Source organism: Aedes albopictus, chromosome 2 (assembly GCF_035046485.1).
Source record: "Aedes albopictus strain Foshan chromosome 2, AalbF5, whole genome shotgun sequence".
Lineage (NCBI taxonomy): Eukaryota > Metazoa > Arthropoda > Insecta > Diptera > Culicidae > Aedes > Aedes albopictus.
In genome coordinates this window covers 328,352,482-328,372,633 of record NC_085137.1, presented here as the reverse complement: position 1 = coordinate 328,372,633, position 20,152 = coordinate 328,352,482, and the positions used below count along the sequence as shown (strand labels likewise).

Below are 20,152 nucleotides of genomic sequence, written 5' to 3'. Positions count from 1 at the left end.
TAGGATCGGTGTATACGAAAAGAACGTTCGCTCTCTCAATTACACGCAAAAACGGCTACGCTCAAAAATGTGTTCGGCCTGCACATTTTTAGTAAACATCCATGCCGCACAATGACTGTGTTGGAAACACACATTTTTTTAAATTGCTCGTACGCTCACATGAGCATGTATTTTGCAATAATTTCGACATGGCAACCTCACTGGGTTTATAAACCACCTTCAAATACCGAAAAATATTGATATTTTGCAAAAATGTGAGCGTGCGAGCAATTTAAAAAAATGTGTGTTTCCAACACAGTCCCTGTGCGGCATGAGTGTTAACCAAAAATGAGAGTTTTTATGTTAGAGAGTACCGAGTGGAATTCAGCTGATTGAACCAAAACGCACTCACTGATTCAATTCCCAGTACTGAATGCTTCCACTGAACGCCAAATGAACGTTCCAAAATGAATGCTCTCGCACTCGACTCATAATGCAAACATTCGTTCAATATTGGCTCATTCGTCTTCGGCACACAGATTCAGTGGCGATTGATACGGCCGTCGTTGCTTGCGTTGCCCGGTGCTCGGCGATTAGAACGAATGGGCAGTGAAAGTAGAATGATTTTGCTTGGGGGGGAAGCACACTCGCATCACATTGTGCGAGGTAGTGAGTGAGGGATACACAATAAATTATTTTTTTTTTTCCATCCTTGTTCGCATGCATGGACTTGATTCACTTTTTTAATTGGCCACTTCCGGCGATACACCAGGAAACGGTTCCGGAACAATACCTGTTCAAATATGATATGAAACTGTTTTCCTGCTAACCGTTCATCTGGTTATCGAAAAAGGAGCTATTTGATGCGTCGCATGCCTGGATTTGGTTCACTTTTTAAATTGGCCACTTCCAGCGGGACATGCAGAATCGGTTCTAGAACACTACCGGTTCAGATTTGGTCTGAAACTGTTTGGCTGCTTACCGTTCACCTGTTTATCGAAAATGCTTCTCTTAGATGTGTCGCATGCATGAGTTTGTTTCATTTTTTTAATTGGCTACTTCCGGCAGGACACCAGGAACCGGTTCCGGAACACTACCGGTTCAGATATAATCTAAAACTATTTTGCTGCTTACCATTCAACTGGTTATCATAAAAGCTGCTCTTAGATGTGACGCATGCATGGGTTTGATTCACTTATATATTTGACCACTTCCGGCGGGGCACCAAGAACCGGTTCCGGAACATTACCGGTTCAGACATGGTCTGAAACTGCTTTTCTACTTACCATTCAACAGGTTATCGTAAAAGCTGCTATTAGATGTGTCGCATGTATGGGTTTGATTTACTTATCTATTTGGCCACTTACGGTGGGACACCAGGAACCGGTTCCGGAACATTACCGGTTCAGATATGGTCAGAAACTGTTTTTCTGCTTACCGTTCATCGGATAATCGAAAATGCCCTGGTTTGATGGGTCGCAAGCATGGGTTTGTTGCATTTTCATGTCTGACCACTTCCAGGAGTACCGATTCGGAACACCTAAATGGCCACAACTCCGGAACGGCTTAACCGATCTGAACTATTTTCAATAGGAAACAATGGGGCCAGATGTCGCGTCGAATGAACCATCGGTCATTAAAATCAGTTTAGGTTTACTGCCAAAAAGTGATGTGAGTTTATTTGTACACACACATACACACACACATACACACATACACACACACACTAGCGTGGGGTACCGCGCTAAGTACTGAATGCTACCGACGGAAGCTGGAAAGTACTTACAGGCTTATGTGTCTGAGGGTTGCAAGCGCGTACCGTACCGTGTCACACGACGCTCTCTGTGTCATTACTGGTATGGTGCCTATCAGCATTCTTATCAGTGAGGACATGGAGTGCTTCGAAATGCGCGGCACAAGAGGCATACGCAAAACTGTCAGGATGGCCTCTATGGTCAAATGACAGCGCGCGTGGGACAGTTCCACCAAAGGAAGGTGGACCCATAGGTTGATACCGAGGGTAGATAGTTGGATTAATAGGCGCCATGGGGAAGTTTCATTCCACCTGACACAGGTCCTTACAGGTCATGGTTGCTTCCGACAGTATCTACACCGTTTCGGGCATGCGGATTCTCCCGAATGCCCAGTGTGCAATGGTTTAGAGGAAACGGCGGAACACGTGTTGTTCGTGTGCCCGCGTTTTCGCACAATGCGTGACCGCATGCTTGCCACATGCGGGGAGGACACAACTCCGGACAACTTGGTCCAGAGAATGTGTAGGGATGAGATTAGCTGGAATGCCGTTTCAACGGCAATCACCCATATCGTCTGGGAGCTACAGAGGAGGTGGCGCGTGGACTCGGAGAATGGCTAGTCCAGATGCAGTACAAGAGGTGGTCCAGGGGTTCGAAGTCGGCTTCGTAGGTCATACCGGTGCCCTGCGGTCGAGATCGACCCTTACAGCGATTAAGTGGCCGCGGAGAGGAAGTCCCGGTAGCGGTGCTGTCGTGGCGTCGGTCTACTGGGTTGGATCTGAGCCCGCGGTTGGAAAGGGGTCCCCGGCAAGGGTCGGGGTAGGTGAGACCCTGCTGTCTGCAACCTACGGGTGCATCTGATAGGGCCTGAAGGGTAGTGATACCCTTCCTTTGCGGGCAGGTCAGATCGGGTTGCACGTGGGCATCAGTTCTTGATGTCCGCTCAGCAGTAGGGCGCGGGCGGGGTTGACCCTGCCCGCCTTCCGAGGACAAAGGGAGTGGCGAGGACCACTCGGGAAACTGGCTAAGCGCCAGCATGCTATCGTGATGGACTCTCCAGAGCGAGTCATCGATGTTCGTTGCTGCTAGGCTACGGCAGCTAACCTTGAGGGTGCGATATGCACTAGCCCCTCTCTGAAGCAATACCTTCTTGGTGGTTCCGGAGAGACGTAGGGTTTGGCGACCATAGGAATGTGTTTTAGTGGGTCGAGGAGAGAGTAGTCCTGGCTTCTACCGGCATTGTAGAAGACGGCCTCATCCCCACACTACCCTAACCTTCCTGTTAGGGTGTCTGATGAGCAGATTTATCCCCCTATGGTTTAGAAGGAAAAAAAAACATACACACACACACACACACACACACACACACACACACACACACACACACACACACACACACACACACACACACACACACACACACACACACACACAGACATCACCTCAACACGTCGAGCTGAGTGGATTGGTATATAACACTTGACCCCTCCGGAGGCTCTATCAAATTTTTGTTTTTGGAGTGAACATATAGCCTTTCGGTACGGGTACACCTTGGTGTACGAGAAAGGCAAAAACAAGGTTTTTTTTTAACGTGTTGTGCAAAATACAACAGCGCGATCGCTCGAGGGTTGATAGATATAGGATTGGATATATATTGGATTTATTTTGAAAGTTTTTAACACTTATGTGGCCGGCAGGGTACCCGGGTACCTTTTTCAATTTCAAATCTCGATATTTTAATGGTTATTGAGACTAGGATGTTGGAACTCTGTTAGATCTTAGAACTCGTGAATATACATCTATTACTGGGGTTGACCAAATTTTAAAGTGAGGAGGGGCAGGGGGAGGGGCTCCTGCATTTTTTTATTACGTGGAAGGCCGGCAGGGTACACGGGTACCCACGAAATTGAAATGATCATATCTCCGTCAATTTTTCATCGATTTTGGAAATTTTTAGCTCATTCAATTCAGAAACTCATCATCTATCGGGAAAATATTTGGTTAGACCGATCTAATCACCGTGGTTTTCGGAAAATCCATATTTTTGGGAGCATGTCCTTATACCATATTGAAACCCACATTGTTAAGGCTAGGATACCTTAAAGTGTGTATGGTCAACCATGGCCTCACGGGAAGCGTGTTGCGAAATCACAGTTTCAAAGTCAACACGTTTTATGATTCCCTGCCGGTCAGATACAATATGCCAAAGCAATTTTACGATGCTTGGTACCGAAATTGCTACTAACCTACCGAAAATCCCGTATATTCTATTGTATAAAAACACGGATCCGGAAATCCGGATTTTCTGGTACCTATGGTGATCGGACCGGTCTAACCAAATACGATCTCGATAGATAATGAGTTTCTGAGTTGAATGAGACAAAAACTTTTAAAATCGGTGGAAAAATCGCTGAGATATGATCATTTCCATTGCGTGGGTACCCGGGTACCCTGCCGGCCTTCTACGGGTGTTTTTTTTTGCTGGCCACACTACGGTTAATATGCTCATATGTCCCTTTAGATCACTTTCAGTGAATCTACAGGACCTTCTTAACCTCACAGTATTTTTTTTTTTTTTTTAATATACATATTAACGAGTTTTTAAATCTAGCAGAGTTTCAACTGCCTAGTCTTAAAAACCATTTAAATATCCAGAATTGAAATCGAAAAAGGTACCCTGGTCTGGTACCCTGCCGGCCACAAAGGGTTATCAGATCCTTTTCGCTCCACAATCCTCCCAGGATCCCATGACGTCTAGTTGTTTTTTTTTTTTTTGTACTCAGTAAGCCCGTGCACAGAAGTGACGCCAAGGAGGTTTTTTTTCCCAATTTCGGCAAAAGGCGGAGGGGCGCCTAGTGTATAAAGCGTCGGTAATGGGGGGGTTAACAACCAAACCACCTTCCCCCCAAACTCGTGCACGGGCTTGGTACTCAGCATTAACCATATTTCCAAATTGAAACTCGCGTTTTGTTGCACCATGTTACTTGTTTAATGGTATGGTTTGTTCTTCGTTGGTCTGCTTCGGTTCACATGAGAGTTTCTTCATAAGATCCTTGGTCGTGTGAGCTTGTCTGCCACATCTGCGCTCGAGTTTTTTTGTGAAGTGCATATGTTTAGTATGTTTCTTGAGTTCTTAAGTTTCTTGAGAGTCCACGTACCTTGTTCCTTGTCCTTCAGTGTAGGGCTCAATTTGGATATTTTTCAATATTTTTTTCTAAAAACTTGACGTATTTAGTGACAATCACCCATACAACATTTTCTTGTAGGAGTAGTCATTTTTTATCAAACACATTTGAAAAAAATCGGTAAAAAAAGTTTAACCCTTTTCAAAAGATAGTCTAGATAATTTTTGAAGAAACTAAGTATGCAAAGTGGCTTATCTAGTCAAGGTCTACACACCCAGAAAGTTTCATTGTAATCTGAGAGGGTGCTACCAACATTTGTTCGAGTTGGCGCGAAATCGTCACATGCAAAATGGTCATTGATAGAAAAAGCTCTCAGTACATAACTGTGCAAATGCTTTTTTTTTCTCTGTTCGGGACATAGGGTTGTGTGCTAGTAGTGGACCCTGCGCCTATAGTGGACCCTCTTCAGAAAAACTCAAATATAAATGCCCAAATCAACTATTTCCAGGTAACTTCCACCGGGGGAACATCAATTACATTACTACACAGCAGTTCCTGGCAAACAAATAACCCAGTGGCTACAAAAATCGGTTGGGTACATTTTCCACTGCGACCAGTATTTTGATCTATTGTGGTATACCCCGTGACCTTTGTATAGTGCATGTCGTATTACTTTATCACCATTGAGAAGTTATAGAGTATTCGGTTTTGTTACAGTAGTCATTTTCAGCATAATCGCAAGGAAGGATTCTGATTGATAGGTTCCGCTTTAAACACGCTCCTTTTTCAGTCAAAATCGGATCCCTTAACGAGTACGTCAAGAAATGATACCGATATTGACCATGCATCGGAACCCTAGTCCTTTCTGTTTCAAACCAGTGTACCTACACCGAATAAAAGATTAGGAATACTAACCTATGTTTCCTTGTTTCAAGATCCATCTCGGCCACACCTAAAACTGAGACCTTTCACTTTCAACAAGGTGTAAAATGTAATAAGGACCAAAGTGTTTTCCTTTGATTACCAAAATATGATGTTCCACTAGTTGGAAGCAGTTAGGACTAGGGTTCGATTTGGTAGATCTTTTGCCGCAACGCAATCCAAAAAGGTGATCTACCCACGCTACGGGCTCCATTAAAGATTGAGCATATTTTAAACCCCCTCAACCATTCATCTCTCAGCACGGGTCGCCTGACACCTTGGATTGGGATTACCTGTTTGGTGGACTTTTACCCCCGGAACAGGTAGTCCGTAGTGCTATTCTAAGCCGGCAACTACACGGGCCTTATAGAACACTAAGGCAGGCTTTGTCCCAATGAAAACCCAAAAATGGAAGAATATCTGCACATCCAAGTGATCAGCGATTAATAATCTCTTTGAATTCTTTGAATCTTCATCCGTATAACATCTTGTCAAAACGAGTTACTCCGAAAATTAGTGCCAGTACTCCTTCCTTAATCTGTCCAATGCCCATATATCTTTCGGGACGGAGCGCAAAAAAGTAATATCTACATACAAATGGCACAACTTTAGCTCTACAGAACTCAGAACAGGTTTCCCAACCAAACAACAACGGTTGCCCATTTGGAAGAACTTCTCTTTATCTTTCGATTACTTGCTTTGACTTAGATCAATCGAAAATAAGACTTTCCCATGTTTTACGGTTTTTGTCCACTTTTTGTTCAACTTGTTGTGGTAAATCTCACCAGACAGGCGCGTCGCCATTTCAGGAGAAGATGTGCCAACTAAAACGGAGTGCAAGGGCGTAGCCAGCTTTTCGGCCAGGGGGGGCGAGCACCCTTACACTGAAAACCACTTTTCAGTAACAAGGAGTTCAAATACTTCATCATTAAAAAAAATAAAAGTGAAGTATGAAATATGGGTAATTAACAGGAATGGTTCAATGGAAGAATCATATTTCAATTTTTTAACAAATGCCATCATGAATTTGAATTTATCCAGCAGTTTCTCCAGAAATTTCTTTAATATTTTTCCAGGTTATTTTAATGTAGATATTCCAGCAGAAATAACCTTCGGAAAACTTGCTGTAATTCCGTTGGGAATACCTTCAGAAATTTCTTCAATAATTCCTCCAGAAGTTTTATTACGAATTTCACCATGCATTCTTTTGAGAATTTCCCCAGTAATTCTTTACAAATATCATTCCTAATTCCACCAGCAATCCGTTTGAGAAGCTCCAGAAAATACTTTAAGAATTTCTCCGGGAATTCTTTCAAAAATTCCCATCAAACTAAGATTACTTTCCTTGAGGAATACCCTAAGAAATTTTTAGAGAAATTTCTTCGAAAAATCCTTTAATGAATTCCTACGGAATTACCGGAAAAAATTCTTTGAAATTTTCTTAAGGAATTCCTTCGGAAATTCCTGGAGGAATTTCTTTGGAAGTTGCTAGAGGAATGCATTCGGAAATTTTTAATGGAATCAATTAAAAAATAATTTCAGGAATTTATTTCGAAAATGCTTGAGGAATTCCACCGGAAATTCCTTGACAAATTCTTCAGAAATTTCTTGAGGAATTCCTTCATTTCTAAAGCTTTTTGAGAAATTCCATAAGACATTCCTTCGAGAGTTCTGCTACGATTTCCTTTAGAAGATTCTTCGGGAATTCCTAGAGGAATTTCTTTGAAACAGATTTAGAATATTTCTTGAGGAATTCCTTCGGAGTTTTCGTGAGGAATTCTTCCGAAAATTCCTTGAGGAACACCTTCAAAAATTCTTGGAGGAATTCATCCGGAAATTTCTGTGAGAATTCCTTCCCAAATTCCTGAAGCAAATCTTTCGAAAATATTGAAAAAATTCGACTAAGAGTCTCATGAGATATCTTTTTTGAAATTCCATAAGGAATTTCTTTAAAAATCATTCAAAACTTCCTTGAAAAAATATTTCGGAAATTCCTGAAGAAATGCTTTTTGTGATTTTTTATTTCCTAGAGGAACTCATTCGGAAATTCTTTGAAGAATTCCTTCAAAAATGCCTTGATAAGGAAAATTCAGAAATTGTTAAAGGAGTTCGTTTGGAAATTTTATTTCACATATGTCTGAAATGTCTTATGGAATACCTTCGGAAATTTCGTGAGAAATTGTTTGATAAGTTCGTTGAAGATTTTTTTCGTTTTTTTATAAATCTCTACGAAATTCCTCAAGGAATTCCAGCGAAAGATCCTTGAGAAGTTTCTTCGGAAATTCCTCAAGAAATTCCTTCAAAAATGTAGTGCGGAACTCCTACGAAAACTTGAGAAACTTCTTCAAACATTCCTTCAGAAACACTTTTGGGGATTATGTGAGAAAATCCTAAGGAAATTTTTTGAGGACAACCGTCAAAAATTTTTGGAGGAATTCATTCGGAAATTTTTGTAGTTATTTCAAGGCAAATCCATAAGAAATTTCTTTGGAAATTCCGGGAGGGTTTTCTTTGGAAATTCGTAGAGGAATTTCTTCGGAAATTCAGGAGAAAATCCTTTGAATATTCCAGGAGAAATTCATTTGAAAATTCCTGGAGGAATTCCTACGGAAATTCCTGGACAAACTCCTCCGGAAACTCATGGAGGAATTCCTTCGGAAAATGCTTTAGGATTTCCTTCGCAAAATTCCTGGAGGAATTCCTTCGGTATTTTCTGGAGGAATCCCTTCGGTATTTCCTGGAGGAATTCCTCCGGAAATTTCTCGAGGAATTTCTTCGGAAATTCGTGGAGGGATTCCGTCGGAAAATTTCTGGAGGAATTCCTTCGCAAAATTCCTGGAGGAATTCATTCGGAAATTCATGGAGGAACTCCTTCGGACATTTATGGAGGAATTCCTTCGGAAATTCCAGGAGGACATCCTTCAAAAATTTCAAGAGAAATTCCTTTGAAAATTCCTAGAAGAATTTCTTCGGAAATTCTTGGAGGAATTCCTCCGGAAATTCCTCGGGGAATTTCTTCGGAAATTCGTAGAGGAATTCCGTCGGAAAATTTCTGGAGTAATTCCTACGGAAATTCATGGAGGCATTCCTTCGGAAAATCCTTTAGAAATTCCTTGGCAAAATTCCTGGAGGAATTTGTTCGGCAATTCATGGAGGAATTCCTTCGAAAATTCATGGAGGGATTTCTTCGGACATTCATGAAGGAATTCCTTCGGAAATTCCAGGAGGAAATCCTTTGAAAATTCCAAGAGGAATTCCCTTGAAAATTCCTGGAAGAATTCCTTCGGAAATTCCTAGAGGGATTCCTCCGGAAATTCCTAGAGTAATTCCTCCGGAAGTTCCTGGAGCAATTCTCTCGGAAATACATGGAGGAATTCATTCGGAAAATCCTGAAGGAATTCCTTCGCAAAATTCCTGATGGAATTACATCGGAAATTCATGGAGAAATTCCTTTGGAATTCGTCCAGCAATTTCCGAAGGAATTCTTCCCGGAATTTCCGAAAGAATTCCTCCAAGAATTTCTGAAGGAATTCCTAACGGAATTTGTAAAGGAATTCCTCCATGAATTTTCGAGGGAATTCCTCTTGGAATTTCCAAAAATAAAATCCAAAAAGACTTTCCGAATAAATTTCTCCAGGAATTTCCGAAGGAATACCTCCAGGAATTTCTGAAGGAATTCCTCCAGGAATTTCTGAAAGAATACCTCCAGGAATTTCCGAAAGAAATCTTCCAGTAATTTCCGAAGAAATTATTCCAGCAATTTCCGAAGGAATTCCTCCTGGAATTTCCAAAGGAATTTGTCCAGTAATTTCCGAAGGAATTCCTCCAGGAATCATAAAAAGAATTCCTCTAAGAAGTTTAGAATGATTTTTTTTTTTTCAGGAATGTCCTAAGAAATTCATCCAAGGATTTTTTCAGGAATTTCTCTATAGATTTCTAAAAGAATTCCTCCAGAAATTTCCGGAGGTATTCATCCAAGATTTTTCGAGGGAACTCCCCAAGGAATTTCCGAAGGAATTCCTCCAGAAATTTCCGGAGGAATTCCTTCAGGAATTTCCGAAGGAATTCTTCCAGGAATTTGCGAAGGTTTTCCTCCAAGAATTTTGGAAGGAATGCCTTCTGGAATTTTTTAAGGAATTCCTCCAGGATTTTTTGAAGGAATTGCTTCAGGAATTTCCGAAGCAATTCCTCCCGGAATTTCCGAAAGAATTCCTCCAGGAAATCCTAAAGAAATTCCTTCTGGAATTTCCGAATTAATTCCTCCAGGAATCTCCAAAGGAATTCGTCCAGCAATTTCCGAAGGAATTCCTCCCGGAATTTCTGAAAGAATTCCTCCAGAAATTTCCGAAAGTATTCATCTAAGATTTTTCGAAGGACCTCGCCAAGGAATTTTAAATGGAATTCCTCCAGTAATTTCCGAACGAAGTTCTTCAGGAATTTCCGATGGAATTTCTCCAGAAATTTCCGAAGGAATGCTTCCAGGATTTTGCGAAGGGATTCCTCCAAAAATTTTGGAAGGAATTCCTCCAGGAATTTCCAATAGAATTCGTCCAGCAATTTCCGATGGAGTTCCTTCAGGAATTTCCGAAAGAATTCCTCCAGGAATTCCTAAAGGAATTTCTCCTGGAATTTCCGAATGAATTCCTCCGGGAATCTCAAAAGGAATTCGTCCAGCAATTTCCGAAGGAATTCCTCCCGGAATTTCTGAAAGAATTCCTGCAGGATTTTTTTAAAGGAATTCCTTATGGAATTTCCGAAAGAATTCCTTCAGGATTTTCTGAAGGAATTCTGTTAGGAATTTCCGACGGTATTCCTCCAGGAATTTAAAAAAAAATCTAAAGAGAATTTCCGAAAAAAATCCTCCAGGAATTTCTGAAGGAATTCCTTCAGGAATTTCTGAAGGAATTCCTCCAGGAATTTCTGAAGGAATTCCTCCAGGAATTTCCGAAGGAATTCCTCCAGGAATTTCCGAAGGAATTCCTCCAGGAATTTCCGAAGGAATTCCTCCAGGAATTTCCGAAGGAATTCCTCCAGGAATTTCCGAAGGAATTCCTAACGGAATTTCCGAAGGAATTCCTTCAGGAATTTCTGAAGGAATTCCTCCAGGAATTTCTGAAGGAATTCCTCCAGGAATTTCCGAAGGAATTCCTCCAGGAATTTCCGAAGGAATTCCTCCAGGAATTTCCGAAGGAATTCCTCCAGGAATTTCCGAAGGAATTCCTCCAGGAATTTCCGAAGGAATTCCTAACGGAATTTCCGAAGGAATTCCTCCAGGAATTTCCGAAGGAATTCCTCCAGGAATTTCCGAAGGAATTCCTCCAGGAATTTCCGAAGGAATTCCTCCAGGAATTTCCGAAGGAATTCCTCCAGGAATTTCCGAAGGAATTCCTCCAGGAATTTCCGAAGGAATTCCTCCAGGAATTTCCGAAGGAATTCCTCCAGGAATTTCCGAAGGAATTCCTCCAGGAATTTCCGAAGGAATTCCTCCAGGAATTTCCGAAGGAATTCCTCCAGGAATTTCCGAAGGAATTCCTCCAGGAATTTCCGAAGGAATTCCTCCAGGAATTTCCGAAGGAATTCCTCCAGGAATTTCCGAAGGAATTCCTCCAGGAATTTCCGAAGGAATTCCTCCAGGAATTTCCGAAGGAATTCCTCCAGGAATTTCCGAAGGAATTCCTCCAGGAATTTCCGAAGGAATTCCTCCAGGAATTTCCGAAAGAATTCGTCCAGCAATTTCCGAAGGAATTCCTCCAGTAATTTCCAATGAAATTCGTCCAGCAATTTCCGAAGGAACTCCTCCCGCAATTTCCGAAGGAACTCCACCCGGAATTTTCGAAAGAATTCCTCCAGGAATTTCTAAAGGAATTGCTCCTGGAATTCCTCCTGGAATTCCAATGGAATCGTCCAGCAATTTCCGAAGGAATTCCTTCCGAAATTTTCGAAAGAATTCCTCCAGGAATTTCCGAAGGAATTCCTCCTGGAATTTCCGAAGGAATTCCTCCAGGAATTCCGCTAGGAATTTCCGAAGGAATTTCTGCAAGAATTTCCAAAAAAAATCCAAAAAGTATTTCCGAAAAAAATCCTCCGCGACTTTCCGGAGGAATTCCTCCAGGAATTTTCAATGACATTCGTCCAGCAATTTTCGAAGGAATTCCTCCAGGAATTTCCAAAGGCATTCCTCCAGGAAGTTTGGAATTATTTTGTCCAAGAATTTCGTAAGGAATTCACCTAAGGATTTCCTCACGAATTTCTCTATGGATTTCTGAGAGCATTCCTCCAGGAATCTCCGAAGGTATTCATCCAAGATTTTCCCAAGGAATTCCTCCAGAAATTTCCGAAGGAATTCCTCCAGGAATTTCCGAAGGAATTTCTTCAGGAATTTCCTAAGGAATTCCTTCAGGAATTTCCGATGGAATTATTCCAGGAATTTGCGAAGGGATTCCTCCAGGAATTTTGGATGGAATTCCTTCAGGAATTTCCAAAGGAATTCCTCCAGGTATTTCCGAAGGAATACCCTCAGGAATTTTCGAAGATATTCCTCCAAGAATTTCCGAAGGAATTCCTGCATACATTAAAAAAAACGAGGATGCAGGAGAATTTTATTTTTACTAGTCAAAAACAGCTCTGATCATCAAGTTTTTCGGTTAAGTTAGAATATAGTTGCTCGGTCAGGGGGGGGCCACGCCCCCCCCCCCCCTGACCCCCCCCCCCCTGGCTACGCCCTTGACGGAGTGTATATTAACCTCCTTAGCAGCACCACTCCCAACGATTTTATGTTTGAACACCATTCCCCTAAAACGAAACGGTTGGTACGGTTGTCCCCGTTTCTTCCTTCATTCAATTCAAAAAGGTTTGTCAATCATATTACATAAGTGACCCGATTTTGTCAGCCTCTTTTCAGAACACATATTTTGCTCCCTTCAAAAACTTAAAAAGTTTTTTAAACTTTTTATTCCTCTATGTTCTGCATCTCAGCTGTAGTTTGATGATAAATATTAATGAATTGCTTAAAATGTGATCGTAAGACAATGATAGCAAAAAGGTCGTCGCAACATGGGGCTGACAAAATCGGGTCCTTACTGTATTCATAAGTGGTTGCCTTGAATTGCCTTGAATTTCTAATCCATTCGTCTGCACAGTGGGCCTGGCCATTTAAATATTAGTGTCACGTCTATGGCATGCTGCAAATAATATTTATGACAAGAAAATATAAAAAGAAAATTTTGATATTTCCAGGATGTTTTTCAATATTGGCTATGCAAGCACTAGAATAGAATAGAACTTGTTATGGTAAACTTCACATGCAACGTAAAAAAAGTTTTCTTGCACACATATATACAAGTATAACTAATAGTTCAACTACTAAGAAAGTTCACATCACATAAAATAAAGACTAAACAGATGAAAAAAACGCAAACCCATTCTTGCCCAACAGCACAATTGTGCTGGTTCGTAACGAAAATGATACATATATGGCAGTGCTGACATCAATGATCTTAAAACATGTGCAATAGCTTTGATCTCACCGGATGAGCATTTCCAGCTGAATGCACGAATTTAAATGAAATTTTGCATTTGTTTCTATCCGAAATTTCATATTTTCTACTTCCGAATGAATTCGAAATCAAATTCGATACTTGTTATTTCTTCATGTTCCGTGCATGTGTTTGAGGATGTGACTAATGTGTTTGATCCTGTTCTTTTATTCCTCCCCTGTTGGGGAAATTAAGCCACTGCGTCCAATAAGCTAAACTTTTGTGGCATTCGTTTTTCTTAGATCTCTTACAGTTTGTGTGAGTTGCTGACCAGGCTCAAACTCAAATATGATTTGCATGTGAACCGATAATGGTATTATATTGACTTGTTATAAAACAAGACAGCATGATCCCGAATTCAATGCAACAATTACAATAGGGGAATTCACTACACAACATAAATTGCTATTTTCCTGATTGAACATTGCCGTCGTCAAGGCAATCTTTGATTATTTCATGCGCAATTTCATAAAACATTTCAATAATCAGATAATTATGGCTTACGCAGTTAATCACGCTGTTTAGTGAATCCCCTCAATATTTTTCATCCTTGAAAGAAAGTACTTGATATAGTATAGTAAAACATATATTGATAATGCTTATCTCCGATGGGCTCAGACTATCCAGGGGTAGACAGCATCTCTTTTTCCAGGACCTGACCTGAAAGCAAAAAAGGACCGAAATAAACTCAGCTACTATTTGAGCCATTCTGTCTATTGTCAATCAATCATGATACATATAGAGTGTGTTGGTAGCCTGCAGTGATCCACTACTTGTTAAAATCCTAGATCAAATAATAGTCATCACTAATTAACATCATTCTGTTTTATTTTTACAGCATCCCACAAAGTCTTCTGTTCGGAAGACCAAATGCGAGTAAATGTGGCACTTCCGTCGAACGACACCAGCACAACCTCCGTGTACCTGGAAGGTATGAAAGGGTATCCAGAACCAAAGTGTAAACCCACCATCAAAGACACACTCGCGGAGTTTCAGCTCTCGTTGTCGAACATCTACGAGTGCGGCGTTACCCGTGTAGTCAATAAGATAACTGTAAGTTTGGTTTAGTCTTTGTAGGTGAGAAATGGATCTACACACCTTTTTTTTTTGCTAAAATTGTAGGGTAAGAAGGTTTTCTATCATCGAGTCATAGTTGAAGGCGATCAGGAGTTTGGGAAGGAAGTGATCAATGTGAAATGTATAACCAACGGTCCTCTGTACAATGTTACCCACGGAATCGTCAAACGAGATGTGCTACCGGCTGGATTTCAAGAACCAGAGTATGTTCATCGATGTTGTTTCAAAATTGTTTTTTTTTTAAATGTTCGCCAATCTTTCCGCAGGGACTTGGAAATCACATCCAACATTACAGAAAGCGCACCCGAACCATCTTTGGACATAGCTGTGCGACAAGGCAACGTGCGTGTTTCCGGTGACTTGAACGTCAGTCCAGGCACGAACCTGCAAATGGAAATCTTCCTCGACGACAAATCGGCGCCGATTTACGGCTTGGGTGTTAACTATATGCAAGTTACAGATACGCTCACCCAGGAGGAAACTATCATCTACAACGGGTATGGACGCACATTTTTCATTAATATAAATTTTCTTGATTACTCTAATTGATTTCAACATCCCTACGTAGTTGCTCGGTCGATCCATATCTGTTCGAGAACTTCAATACCGTTGATGGTGATTTGCTGACGGCGAAGTTCCGTGCGTTCAAGTTTCCCGAGTCGACCTACGTGCAGTTCCGTGGAACCGTCAACGTTTGCGTAGATCGATGCAAGGGAGTCATCTGCAGTAATGGACAGACCGCTTACGGACGCCGGCGTCGAGAGATCAGCCAGAGCGCTGCCGATCCCAACAAAATATACGAAGTGACGATGACCACGTTCATCAAGGTCAACTACGATGAAAACGCCGATAAGAGTAAGTGTGTTCCTATTATTTTTTTATATAAAAGTGTACTACAGTAAGGACACGATTTTGTCAGCCCCATTTTGTGACAAACTTTTTGCTCTCGTTATGTTGCGACCAAATTTTAACCAATTAATTCGTGATTATCATCAAACTACAGCTTAAATGCAGAACATAGAGGGATAAAAAGTTTGAAAAACTGTTCAGGTTTTCGAGGAGAGCAAAAAATGTGTTATGAAAAGGGGCTGACAAAATCGGGTCACTTAAGGACTGTTCAATTTATAAAACGGACAACATGCTTGTGCGATATCTTTTTTATTTTTCAATAAAATCATTATCAGTTTTTTGCATAACTTTCTATAGCTATTCTCAAATGTAGGGAAAATATAACATGAAGCAAAATGTTCTTGATTGTGTAACTGAAGCGATTTTCGTAAAACATCAATAAAACAAATTTCTCAAAATTCGACATAACTTTCCACATACTTAACATGCACATTTTCAGGAAGTTTTTAATGTACTGGAATCTTATACTATTCTACTAAAGGTAAGGTTCAATAGTTAATCAGTAATAATGCACCAAGCAGCCTCCAGCTTGATATAGCTAGTTGGCTTGTTTTCATAGAAATTATTAAAAGAAATGTTCATTCAAGTCCTGTGTTGCAATAGCATCACGGATTCGGCTAAAAAATTGTCCAGAATAGTAGAATATTGCTCTCTGAATGATACAGAAGATAAATTTACTTTTTATTGCATTTTTCATCAAAAATTTAATCCTTAAAGATGGTCATATTGAAAAATTCCATACTTTTTGCTCCATTGATGCAGATTTTTGACTCTAGCGAATCTTGTTATTATATATTTTCAACAAAGTTGGTCCTATGTTATTGTACCCCTTATTTAATAATAATCGGGTGCAAAGTTTTTATTTCCAACATCATTGCTATGCAAAATTTACATTAGGTTGCACGGTTATTTGGAAGAACCTTCAGAGAACGAAACTGTTTTGATTACTGTGTCTGTAATGGCGCACAGTAATCAAACCAGCAATACTATTAAGGCGCAGTTTTCTGCATTTATAACCACATTATTCCCACTTTCGACTGGATGCATAAAAACAATGATTATTTAATATTGTCATGCCCTTTTTGCTTTACAATTGAATTTTATTCAAAAAATCGAATCTCACTTGAGACTTTAATATCTCAACACTTAATTCTCCAGTTGAGTTTTAATTCTGCCATAATGTTTATAACTCATGGTGCTGCATCATGGAACATTCTTTTCTGCAATCAAAAACGATATACCATATGTGAACAGTAATTTTATATATATTTTCAATTTTCAGCAATCGTAAAATTCACCTCATTTAACACCTGGCCGATTTTCTATAAAATAAAACTATTTTTATTCGATTCAAAAATGATTACTATAATGGAAGATGACGTACTGAACCACGAAACAAGGGTGGTTAAATTTGAACTACGCATCTTCTTTTTATAGCCTTGTAAAGTTGTCCCTGTAATAAATTGAACAGTCCTTATGTATATAATGTGATAGTCATCATATGATATCATATGATGACATGACAACGTCAAAAAACGCAGTAGGCAAGACAAAGTTTCCCGGGGTCAGCTAGTATAGTCTACTTTAATATTCCGATATTATCTAAAGATACGCATCAGATCATGACTTTTCAATAATTTCTTTTTACATTTGATGGTGTACCTCTGCCGTCTTCTTCAAGATACAGGGGGTGGCCAAAATGTTTGGGATAGACAACTTTTTTTCTCTCACAAACAAGTTGAACAATCTATAACTTTTCATAGAGTGCATAAAAAAATTCTCAAATTTCGACTGTTTGTCAACCTATTATATGTGCATTATTGGTACAAATTTGAGCTTAGTTGGTTAATCTTTCGCGAAGCAAGAACCGTTCTCGTAAAACACTATTTTTTAGACAACTATTTTTTAACTGTCATATCACCGAAACAAGTGAATCAGTGAGTGTGAGTGTGAGTGACTTTTCTCGGTTGGATAGATGCTTATTTCGCTCTCACAAATTATCATCAGTTTTTGTGGAGCGGACCTGGTGTGATGGTTAGAACACTTGACTATCACGCCGAGGACCTGGCATCAAATCCCACTCCCGAAAACCTCGCAAAAAATGGAAGTTATTCCTTCGGAAGGGAAGTAAAGCATGTGGGTCCCAAGATGAACTAGCCTAGGGCTAAAAATCTCGTTAATACAGATAAAAATATTTAAAAAAAAACTTTTTTCATAGTGTAATAATTGCTAATTAAGTCCTACAGTTAGTGCAAAGTGAAATTTTTGCTGATTTCTACGGAAATTCAGTCGAATTTTTATGCGAATTTGTTTTATATTAACCGTAATAACTCGTCAAAATACGGGTATAAGCCTCATGTGATTGCCTTCTCCATTGTTTAATACCCGAACCCTCCGTGATTCCAATAGAAATACACTAGAACTTCAATGGCGCTGTAGTCACTTTTTCTATTCAATTTGATTAAATACTTTATTTGTAATTGTGGGGTATGAACAAAGCTGAGTAGCATTTCCCATGCGTGTATTTCCCCTAGCAAGCATCAGTGACAGCCAGCACCATGACGGGGTCGTCGTCAGTGTGATGCTGCCTCATTGACGAGTGGACTGTTGGCGGAGCAAGACGCCATCACCGTGAGGTTCCGTATTATGCCAAGTGATTCTACTGCAGTTTGCTAAGATGGCTGGGAACGGATTGTTCCAGTGAGTTGCCCGGTATTCACATTGGCGATCCTGCCAGGAGTGCATCATAATCAATAACAAGTTAATCATAAAATAGGTAGAATCACTTGGCATAAAAACAGTGAGAGAAAACAAATCGTTTTGGTGTGTGAAGTGTGTGGTGGTGCTGCAAACACAGTGAAGTGGGTGTTGCAATTCTGCGGTTCCTGACGAAAGCTAGAGCGCGGAAAGTTTTTGTCATGCCAATCGCGTTCTGTTTTAGCCTTGGTTCTAGCACAAACACATGAACAAAGGCGCGGTGACGTGGTTGATTTTTGTTGTCGACTGGTAGCACGCTGTGGATAGGTGGTCGGTCGATGATTGCATGCATGTTTCTTCATGTTCTTGCTCGGCATGGATGGTCGCGCTTTCGTTGATTCCTCGGATCGTACATGCTCGTGTTGTCGCTCGGTTGAACGGTAAATGCAAACAGGTTGATGTGCATGATGGTAGAGGTGTTTGACTATTGTGAATGTTGCCGTAAAATTCTCGCGGCGTTGGTTGGTTGGGTTGGTTTTTGCTCGGGTTTTTGGTTGGGCATATTAATGGCGTTTCGAACCGCCGAAAATTTTTCTGCATAAGGAAAATGCAGGGACGTGTAATGAAAACCGTCCAAGGAAACGGCATTTTTTGGATAACCGCCGAAAATTATTCTGCATAAAGAAAATGCAGGGACGTGTAATGAAAACCGTCCAAGGTAAAGGCGTTGTTGGATAACCGCCGACAATTTTTCTGCATAAGGAAAATGCAGGGACGTGTAATGAAAACCGTCCAAGGAAACGGCATTTTTGGATAACCGCCGTAAATTATTCTGCATAAAGAAAATGCAGGGACGTGTAGTGAAAACCGTCCAAGGTAAAGGCGTTGTTGGATAACCGCCGACAATTTTTCTGCATAAGGAAAATGCAGGGACGTGTAATGAAAACCGTCCAAGGAAACGGCATTTTTTGGATAACTGCCGAAAATTATTCTGCATAAAGAAAATGCAGGGACGTGTAGTGAAAACCGTCCAAGATAAAGGCGTTGTTGGATAACCGCCGAAAATTTTTTTCTGCATAAGGAAAATACAGGGACGTGAAATGAAATCCGTCCAAGGAAATGTTATTGAAAAACTGCCGAAAATTGTTTGCATCAGGAAAATGCAGCGATGTGTAAAGAAACCCGTCTAAGGAAATGGCGTTGCATGATAACTGCCGAAAGCTGTGCGTGAGGAAAATGCAGGGACATATAATGAAAACCGCCCATAAAAACTGCATATCGTAAAACAGTTTAAAATTCGAAGTATGCAATGAAAACATATCTACTGAAAATATGTTGTAGAACAGAACAGAACTGTACCGTCACATTGAAGCATTGAAAATGGAGTTGTATGATATACGGAATCTTTAGTCTGATAAATCTCAAATTCGTTAATCTCTTGTTTTTTTTTTTTTTTCTTTTTTGACAAATAATTCTTACAAAATATGTTCGTTTTCGTTGAATGCGTCGAATTTTCGCAATCGTGAATAACGATTGATTTGAGTGAGAGAAAAACAGGGCCGGCTACATAACGAGACGTGCGCTTGAAGGAGAGAAGACGCATCACCCAACTGCGTGTGTTGTAGTTATTTTTATTGGAGCTCGGCAAAACCCCATAGATGATTGGTTAGCATTGCAAGTTATCAATCAAATGATATAAGTTCGATATTAACAAAAGTGCGTTTACTAAACAAAAAAGTAAATGTGGCCATTCGTCTTAATTTCTGTATCTTGAAGTGTATCTTGTTGCATTGGTGCCATAAGGATGAAGAGAACGAAATTGAGGGTTTGAGCGTAAACATAACAAACCTGCTAGTCCAAAACTTTTTTTTTTTTTGGAGAAGAGGGAGAATGTGGGGTATGAACAAAGCTGAGTAGCATTTCCCATGCGTGTATTTCCCCTAGCAAGCATCAGTGACAGCCAGCACCATGACGGGGTCGTCGTCAGTGTGATGCTGCCTCATTGACGAGTGGACTGTTGGCGGAGCAAGACGCCATCACCGTGAGGTTCCGTATTATGCCAAGTGATTCTACTGCAGTTTGCTAAGATGGCTGGGAACGGATTGTTCCAGTGAGTTGCCCGGTATTCACAGTAATAATTAGTTGTTTTTAAATG

General features: G+C 40.5%; 1 protein-coding gene across 3 annotated transcripts in view; it reads left to right on the top strand.

Annotated features, from left to right (window-relative positions):
• Positions 1–20,152, top strand: part of LOC109399520 (uncharacterized) — a 384,950-nt gene that overhangs the window by 355,542 nt on the left and 9,256 nt on the right. For all 3 annotated transcript variants that reach the window (XM_062852498.1, XM_062852497.1, XM_062852496.1), the window contains exons 3-6: positions 14,153–14,367; positions 14,437–14,594; positions 14,658–14,888; positions 14,960–15,246. In XM_062852498.1, the coding sequence (XP_062708482.1) occupies positions 14,153–14,367; positions 14,437–14,594; positions 14,658–14,888; positions 14,960–15,246 (891 nt within the window). The remainder of the gene's footprint in view (positions 1–14,152; positions 14,368–14,436; positions 14,595–14,657; positions 14,889–14,959; positions 15,247–20,152) is intronic.